Source organism: Triticum dicoccoides, chromosome 3A, assembly GCF_002162155.2.
Source record: "Triticum dicoccoides isolate Atlit2015 ecotype Zavitan chromosome 3A, WEW_v2.0, whole genome shotgun sequence".
Lineage (NCBI taxonomy): Eukaryota > Viridiplantae > Streptophyta > Magnoliopsida > Poales > Poaceae > Triticum > Triticum dicoccoides.
In genome coordinates this window covers 33412132-33421647 of record NC_041384.1, presented here as the reverse complement: position 1 = coordinate 33421647, position 9516 = coordinate 33412132, and the positions used below count along the sequence as shown (strand labels likewise).

Here is a 9516-nt window from a genome sequence, read left to right as displayed (position 1 = left end):
TCACACAGTTATATGCCTATTTTTGGTGATATCTAGGACAACGTTGGAGGACCCAAGTAGGCTGGCATGATGGGACACGCCGTGCATTTGCTACCCTACTGCACAAAACGAACTAATCCATATATCTCCGCACTATATAGTTAAATCTATCGAGAAAAGTACATGAATCACGCATCCATGAGACTGATCTGTTCAGCACACAAGTAGAAGTCAGCTCACAAAATCATCAGTTATTAGTTGGTAAATTTACCACCATGTTAACCACATCTGGTCAATATTACAGAGCGGGTTCTTGAAATTTTAGAAAGCTTGGGACCATAAGAAGCTCTCTGCAAACACGAACAACAGAATGTGACAGCCCATCATTCGATTTATTCCCTCCTAAACTGACACTGTAATAATCAATAGTCAATCCAATCTGTTCAGCCACTTAGCATCGCAAATCATCCATACATCGCACCATCACCAGCAGAACCAGGTAGCACATAGTACTAAGGGCAGGAGTAGCGGCAGAACCTGAACTTGTACATGGTCGATGGCGGAGATGCCAAGTGGATCGTGGTATAAATATATTTAAACAGACAAATAATGCTATGAATGTTGTCAATGTTATCTGCAAACCTGATTCATAATTAAAAAAGGGACCTTCTAACTTGCCACTGCAACCATTATCCTTACATATATATACATAACCACAGCTTACAGGAGAGGCAGGCCCTAATTAATAAACTGATATGCTTTTGTTTTTACATAGTCAGAGCAGAAGCAACATCAATTTTTGCACTTAAACTAGGAAAGGGGTTCAGGCATTGACTCTATTACATCGAGTATAGATATAAGAGAACACTTTTGCCATGATCGGTAATACTATGAAGAAAAAGAAGTAAATGTTCCGGCGATGCAGAAACAGGAGGTCCAGAACCGACGCTCGCTCTTGGCCTCTAGCTCGCTCACCCCGTGCCACCGGATTCCCTTGAGAGGTAGTATTTGGGTTGAGTAACCCTTTTTGCCTCCTGTGAGATCTTTTATTTGTACTGTATAGTTGCCTGACCACTGGTTTGACCACGTCTGCCTCTGCTAAATTTAAACAAGACAACTGTTAGATGCAGAAGATGGGAAATGAAAGGCATAAAACCTCTCAAGCACTGGCGGAGCTTCGGCAAGGCCGATTGGGCCATGGCCCGCCCAGGTCCGGAGCAAAAAATAAATTTTATACTACTGCAGCACACAGCGCTGACGAACACCATACAGAGAAGGCAAGCAGCAGACTCGTACGCGTAAGACTCACAGCGATGCAGGCTCAGGGTTCAACTTCGACCGCCGTCTCATAGCACAGTAGAACTAGAAAGCACATCAGCCACCAGCCGCGGGCCGCCGGCCACCGGAGCACCGCACACACAGTGTCCCACGGACGGGCGGCCAACCGGCATACATCTATTCAGGGGACCCACGCGACCATGCAGTGGTAGGCGGCGACCCTGCGACCCAGGCACCCAACTAGCTAGCTGCTTCTCTCAATCCATCAGAATGATTCTAAAAAAAAGCTAGCTTCTTCTCTGAATTCATCAGAATCACTACTGATCGGAATCCCTGCAAGCAGCATACGTAAATCGATTTAAATGATTCTCAATTTTATTCCCCTAAATTCAACTTAGGTCATTGTTCGTTAAATCATCCCCTAAATCCCCTAAACTCGACCCCAATAAGCATAAATAATCCACTGAAGATCTGTTCTTTACACTTTACAAGTTCACAACAGATGCCACTTTTACAGTTTACAAGTTCACAACAAAAGTAGTGTTCTTGTTTACTGTCTAACAGTGCACTAAATTGTTGTTTACTGCCAATTTGGTAGCCCTGTTTGGTATACTTTGGTAGCTTAGTATTCTCTGGCCCGCCCAACTTTTCTTTTGTAGCTCCGCCACTGCTCTCAAGGGAAAGGTTTTCTATGGGGAAAGGCTTCGACTAGAGTTCCCACGCCACCATAGGATCGTAATACACAGATCATGAACCAATTGTGTTTTGGGATAGAGTAAAAGTTGCTCTTTCTTCTTACAATTTCATTTCATCGCTATACCACAAAAAAGAAGAGCTGCAGCGTGAGCCATGCCGTGGTTCGACCCAACAACAACTAAGGCCACCCCACAGTGGTAAAAATGGTGTCTCGGGGCAGAGGCATGTCCACCAGGCATGCCAGGAGACATCATGGTGATGGAAGGAGATTGGATCTAGCTAGCTGCAGTTAGACAAGGTTCAGATGTCACTGCAGTGGAACTTTCGTGATGGCTGAGTCATTTTGTACTACCAGAGCCGGTTGGGTTATGGTAATTTGTGGTGCAAATTAAAAGCCACTTGATAAGAAACTCGCCTATCTGTTGATACTGTAATTTGGTTCTAGGAATGGAGTTGAATTAGCATTTACAGTTCCTTGCCTCTGTTCTGTTTCGTTAGATAAACGAAATGAGTCGACCCAATACCGCCTCAGCAAGCACTAGCAGTTATTGAGCACTACGCCGTCAGAAGAAGTTAACTATGTATGCAATCATCCCACAAAAAACATGAAATGCCCTCATGATCAGTAGCTGTATCACCTTGCATACCTGCAGTCCTGCACCTAAATAACAACATGAAACAGAAACTCGTTGGCGAATGCACAAGTTGTCTACCTGCGTGTATGAGGTCTTTATAGAAGGGCTCATAAGGGTTGCAACTGTTTTTAGCATCAGCTGATGCCTTTTGCTAGTTTCCAACACATGAACATATATACTGGATTGGGCAATGGGCACTCTAGTTGATTTTCAAGTTCGAGGAGCGGCTACACAATCTAATGTCAACAGTGTCAATATACAGATGTACATTCTCCTATGCAAGCACACATAACCAACAGCTAACCAAGATTCCAAAAAAAAAACATCATACTATATTGTTGGTAAACCACATTTTGAGCATGAGAATAGAAAAAAAAGGGCAGAATAATTAACAGACCTGCTGGCATGTTGTCGAGGTAGTACTTGGGGAAGGCGCATGGAGAGTACATGGTAACACCACAGAAGGGTTGGGTGGACACTGGGACTAGCGCACTGAGAGAGGCATGTTTCATGTCAAGTGCGACAATCCATGTCGTGTCATCTTGAGCCTTTACCATGGCCCTTATGTAGAGAAGATAGTCATCTTGGATGCTCAGGGTGGGGTTAATGAAAATAAGATTCTTCAGCTCCAGTTGTTTGTTCTCATCATCCAGCAGCTCAGGCAACAAAGCAGAATAACTCGTGTCGACCGAGATTTCAGCAACATCAACCGTGCGGCGGTTGCGCCAATCATCCCAAGAGAGCTTCCTGTTCCATGTGGTGGCTTTCCAAGCGATGCCACTGCTTCCGTAGTCAGGTTCATCGAAATCTATCTGGACAAACTTGATGAGATCGCCGCAGGATGAGACATCGCATAGATGTTCCGCGGCGATGTCCGCAACACCGTCCTCGTCGGCGAGGGGAACCCTGGACGCGGGCAACGGGATGTACTTGATGACGGGACGCTTGTCGAAGAGGTTGCAGAGGAGGACAATGCCACACAAGAGATCAACCCAGCCCAGCGAGCTTTCTCCGACAGTGATCTGCTTGCAGCTGTAATGCCTATCGAGCAACTCTTTGTCAGACTCGGACAAGCGCGGCATGGACGGCTTGGTTCTGCTCCATGCCCGCGTGGTGGAGGAGAAGACGTAGGCGCGATACTCCCAGCAGTCACGATGGTCAATCCAGTTGCGATCGAGGAAAGCCACGGCGAAGTGGCCGCCGCCGCAGGGCAGGATGCCGAACTGCTGGGACTGGAAGGCTGGCACCTCAGGGTCCGGCTCCGGGAGCAGGTGCAGCGACGGGCGGTTGCCGGACGGGCCGCGGGCGGAGTAGACGAAGTGGTGGACGGAGCCCCACTCGGGGACGTTGAGGGTGACGGAGAAGAGCACGAAGGCCCCCTCGGCGCAGATGAGCAAGGGCGGGGTGTCGGAGTAGTCGTCGCCCTCGAGGCCGGGGAAGTGGACGGAGAAGTGGGAGACGGCCGGCGGGTCGGCGAGGCAGAAGGACACCTCGACGGACTGGCCCTCCGCCGTGCGGCACCCGGCGGTGGTCTCGTGCCGGTCGTCGGAGATGCGTCCCGTCTTGCTGAGTAAGACCCAGTCGGGGTGGCCGGAGCGCGGCGAGCCCTCCAGGGCGGAGGGCCGGACGGGAACGGCGGGGGGCGCCATGGATCTGGAGACGGCGGCGGCGGCGGAAATTTGGTGCGGGACGGGAAGAGAGCGCTGGGAGTTTGCTCCGTTTCTCTGTGGGGCTTGGACGGAGGGAGAGCACTTTTGTGACCGGGGATTCACATCCGATCCGTGTCCGACTCCAAAGATAATTGTTAGTGAGAATCCATATAAAATTACACTATTACATGATTGTTGTGCATACAACAAAAGTCTAGTGCAATTTTAGTGTAAAGTTGTGTATAATTTTTTTTTTTAATTTTTTTCATTATATTTATTATTAATGTGAAATACCATTGGTACTAATTCATTGTTTCTTATAAAAATTTATTATTTTGTAAAAATTAGCTATTATTTTATTTTCTTTCTTATTAAAGGGTATTGTCAATGTCACTAATTCAATTTTCCATATAAAATTAATTGTGTTTACTTTTATTTGGCTATTATTCTATTTTATTTCATTTTAAGGGTAATACCTGCCAAAACTTTATTCTTTCTTAGGAAATTACTTTTTGGAAAAATGCACAATCATATACTTATTTTTGCATAATATAAAACCACAATTTTTTGTATATTATGTCATAGTTTGATTTTTTAAGTTATTGTTTCTTAAAAGGTAATACCAATGTCACTAATTGATTTTTCTTACAAAACCTCATCATTTAGTCTTTTATTTTAATTGTTTCTTCTTAAAGGGTAATATCAATGCCACTAATTCATTCTTCCTTAGAAAACCTTATTGTTTTCACTTTAGTTTTCATTTATTTAGGTTTTCCTTAAAGAGTAATACCAATGCCACTAATGCACTCTTTCTTGGAAACTTTGATATTTTAACTATTTTTATATTATTTTATTTTACTTCTTATTTAATGATAACACCAATGTTACAAATTCATATCTTTTAGGAAACTTCCCTTTTTGTGAAAAATCTACTATTATATTATTATTCTTGCATATTATAAAAATGTGCAATATCTATATTAATTGTTCACAAATTTTGACATTGTTTGTTTTTATTATTTTTTAATTTATTTTTTTATAAGGGTAAACGAATGACACTAATTATTTCTTTCTTTGAGAACTTTAATATTTTGATTTTTTTTTAAGTTTTATTTCATTTTATTATTCCATTTTGACTATCATATGCTTATTTTTGCATGTTATAAAAATGCATAATTTTTGTGCGAACTGTGTGTAAACTTGATCATTATTTGTACTTTTGCTTTTCTGTCTTCTTAAATGGTAATACTGATGCAACTAATTCAATCTTCCTTAGAAAACTTCATTACTTTGATATTGTTTTAATTTATTTCCTTTTGCTCTTGAAGGAGAATACCAATGTCAGTAATTCATTCCTTCTTAGGAAACTATCTTTCTGTGAAAATTCTACAATGTCCTCTTATTCTTTCATATTGTAAAAAGTACATTTTTCAGGTAAATTTTGTGTAAATTTTGTTAGTTTTTTTCTTAAATGATAGTTCCATTGCCAGTAACTGATTTGTTTATTAGAAAAATTCATTATTTTCATATGGACAAGTTGAGATGCCATGGATCGAATACCAATGACACTAATCAATTCTTTCTCTAGCAAACTTCATTTTTTTGTAAAACAATCCACTATTATATGCTTATACCTACATATTATGATGAAGCGCAATTCTTGTGTAAATTGTGTGTAGTTTTTTTCATTTTCATTTAGTTTTATTTTCATTTTATTTCCTATTTCATGGTAATATCAATGCAACTAGTTCACCCTTTCTTTAAAAACTTGATTATTTTATTTTATTTTTTATTTTTTTACTGAAAGAGTAGTACCAATGCTACTAATTTATTATTGCTTAGAAAACTACATTATTTTGCTTTTGTTTTATTTACCTTTCATTTTGTTTCTTCTGAAAGGGTAATACCAATGCCAATACTTCATTCTTTCTTAGAAAACTTCGGGTCTATCCAAGGAATGGTGGGGGGAGGCGCTAATGACTGCGTGTCATGTCCTAAACCGAGTTGCCACAAAGCATAAGACCATGACTCCAGTTGAGGAATGGGAAAGGAAAATGTTGAAACTCTCTTACCTACGTACTTGGGGTTGTTTGGCGAAAGTCAATATACCAATTCCCAAGAAGCACAAGCTTGGACCAAAAACCGTGCATTGTGTTCTTATAGGCTATGCTTTTCATAGCATCGGCTATAGATTATTGATAATAAAATCTGAGGTATCCGACATGCATGTTGGTACGATTATGGAGTCGAATGATACAACTTTCTTTGAGGAGATATTTCCTATGAAGGATATGTCGAGTTCATCAAATCAGGAGATACCTACTCCATCTAGTGAGGAATTCACTGTAATTCCTGAACCCACCATTGCGATGGAACACGTTGAGAATCCTGTTGAGGGTGACAATGAAACTCCCATGAGGAGTAAGAGACAGAGGACTGCAAAGTCCTTTGGTGATGATTTCATTGTGTACCTCATGGATGACACACCCAGGACTATTTCAGAAGCCTATGCATCTCCTGATGCTGACTACTGGAAGGAAGCTGTACGTAGCGAGATGGATTCCATCTTAGCTAATGGTACCTGCGAGATCACTCACCGTCCTTATGGGTGCAAACCTGTAGGATGTAAGTGGGTGTTTAAGAAGAAGCTTAGACCTGATGGTACGATTGAAAAGTACAAGGCACGGCTTGTGGCCAAGGGTTATACCCAGAAAGAAGGTGAAGACTTCTTTGATACTTACTCATCCGCTGCTAGATTGACCACAATTCGGGTGCTACTATCACTGGCTGCCTCACATGGTCTTCTCGTTCATCAAATGAACGTTAATACATCTTTCCTCAATGGAGAGTTGAAGGAGGAAATTTACATGGATCAGCCAGATGGTTTTGTAGTACCTGGTCAGGAACACTACACCACGGTGGAGTTTAGGTGACACAATTCTGTGGGCAAAGGTCTACTAATGTCCACAAAATAACTGTTGGGATATCTTTTAAGTTATGTCTTCACATCATGTGTCGGCGAAGATAAATCAATGTGGACACAGTAAGTGTCAGCAACCACAAAGCCACCACGTATCAGTCGGCGTTTTCTTAACAACACGTCATGTGTCGGCACATGTGTGGCGATTGACAGTTTATCAGTTGGCGTAGATACGCACTTAGCGACGCCAGATGTGTCGGCGTATGTAGGGTGTATGGGAACGGATTAAGTGTCGGCGTAGGTTGACACATGTCAATCGACCGGAGGTTGCAAACTTGGCGCGAGATTTAGGCGCGAGGAGGCGAAATTTTCGGCGTGCCCGTGCAAAATATCCCCAAATCTAGCCAGTTCCTACCTCAAGCAAAAAAAACACAATTCCATAACCCTACCCGTGCATGCCGCCGCCACCCTCACGCTCGATCCACCATCATCGCCGTTCTCGCGCTCCACCCCGATGCCCCAGCCGCCGTCCTCGCGTCCTCGCACTCCACCCCGTCGCCCAGCCGCCGTCGAGCTCCACCCCGTCGCCCAGCCGCCGTCTAGCTCCACCCCATCGCCCAGCCGTCGTCGAGCTCCACCCCATCTCCCAGCCGCCGTCGAACGCCACCCTGACGCCCAGCCACCGTCGAGTACCACCCTGACGCCCAGCCGCCGTCGAGCACCACCCCGACGCCCAGCCGCCGTCGAGCTCCAGCCCGACGCCCGGCCTCCCTCGAGCTCCACCCCTACATCGAATCCGCCGTCCTCGCGTCCCCCACATCCAGCCGACGCTCACCCCCGACTTCCAGCCGCCTCAGAACGTCCTGGGCGCCGTCAGTCTTCGACCTGCGAGTTGCGCCCCTCCCAAAGCGAGCCATCGTTGCTGCCGATTTCTGCACAAGACTCATCCCCATCCATACTCTGTTCCGTGAGGTAAGCATCAGCTCCTCCTATGATTTCCTTCTATATACTGTTGTCTGCTTGTGTATTACTGAACTTGAACCATATGCAGTTGTTTCTATTGCTTGAATAATGATAGTTTGATATTTCTATTGTTGCTTGCATAATGATTGTAGCTTCACGGATGCAAAGCTAACACTGCCGCACTGGCCAAATATAGATTAGTTGGAAAATTTGATATTAAGGGTGCATCATGGACAAAACATGGTTGTCTCAGCCTAGGTACATCAAATTAGCTTTTTTCCAACTCATAAGCGGTATAATTATGTCATGAACTGTTCTGATATCTAAAAAAATTACATGTAGGCACACAAATGAGTATGTACAGGGGGTAGACAAGTTTATAGAGTTTGCTTTTATTAATTCAACAAATGGAAACAAAATCTTGTGTCCTTGCAAGATATGTTTGAACTCTAAATACAAACTTCTTGGGCGATGGAGTGACAAAAGTTTTGACATGGTGCTTGAGTTACTTAGCGATGCATTCCCCAAAGGTTCAGTACTTCCCAAAAATTTCAATGAAGCTAAGAAAATAGTTAAATCTGTTGGGCTTGGGTATGTAAATATTCATGTGTGTGAAAATGATTGTGTACTATTCAGAAATGAATTTGATAAGGATAATCAGTGTCCAAAGTGTAAAACTTCAAGGTGGAAATCAGAAAAGAAGAGTCCTGATGGGAAAAGGGTACATAGGGTTCCTAAAAAGGTTCTTCGCTATTTTCCTATTAAAAGAAGGCTTCAAAGGTATTTTGTGTCCTCTAAAACTGCAACTGACATGAGGTGGCATGATGAACAACGTACCAAAGATGGTCTGATTAGGTGCCCAGCGGATGCTATTTTCTAGAAGGATTTTGATTCCAAACATCCACTAATTGGTAATGACAGTCGCAATTTTAGGTTGGCTGCGACAACAGATGGCTTTAATCCATTTAGGACGACAAGGAGTACCTACAGTATCTGGCCAGTCTTTTTGATTCCATACAACCTTCCTCCTTGGATGTGCATGAAGCGGCCTAATTTCATCCTTTCTTTGCTCATTTCTGGCCCTAAGGCACCTGGTGGTGATATGGATGTCTACCTTGAGCCTTTAGTAGACGATCTAGTAGATATGTACTACCATGGTGTAAAGACATTTGATGCTTCTAAGTCTGAAATATTTGATCTTCGTGCTGCCATCCTTTGCACCATACACGACTTTCCAGGTTTAGGCTACACTCATGGGTGTGCTACCCAGGGTGAGGTAGCTTGTCCTGAGTGCCATTCACTCACTTGTTCTCTACAATTAAAGAAGGGCAGCAAATATTGTTATATGGGACATCGTAGGTTCTTATCATCCAACCATAAGTTTAGGTCAGATGAA

At 43.3% G+C, this 9516-nt stretch overlaps 1 protein-coding gene across 2 annotated transcripts; it reads right to left on the bottom strand.

The window, feature by feature from the left end:
- Positions 1-607: 607 nt before the first annotated feature.
- LOC119266879 lies at positions 608-4295 on the bottom strand. Of its 2 annotated transcripts, none has more exons than XM_037548162.1 (2): positions 2986-4295; positions 608-1077 (listed from the first exon to the last, which is right to left on the bottom strand). In XM_037548162.1, exons 1-2 carry the CDS (start codon positions 4235-4237, stop codon positions 803-805), a joined length of 1527 nt encoding a protein of 508 aa, XP_037404059.1. In that variant the 5' UTR covers positions 4238-4295; the 3' UTR covers positions 608-802. The 2 variants fall into 2 exon arrangements, with proteins under 2 accessions (XP_037404059.1, XP_037404060.1); XM_037548163.1 differs by having other exon boundaries at positions 608-1074.
- Between the last annotated feature and the right edge of the window lie 5221 nt (positions 4296-9516).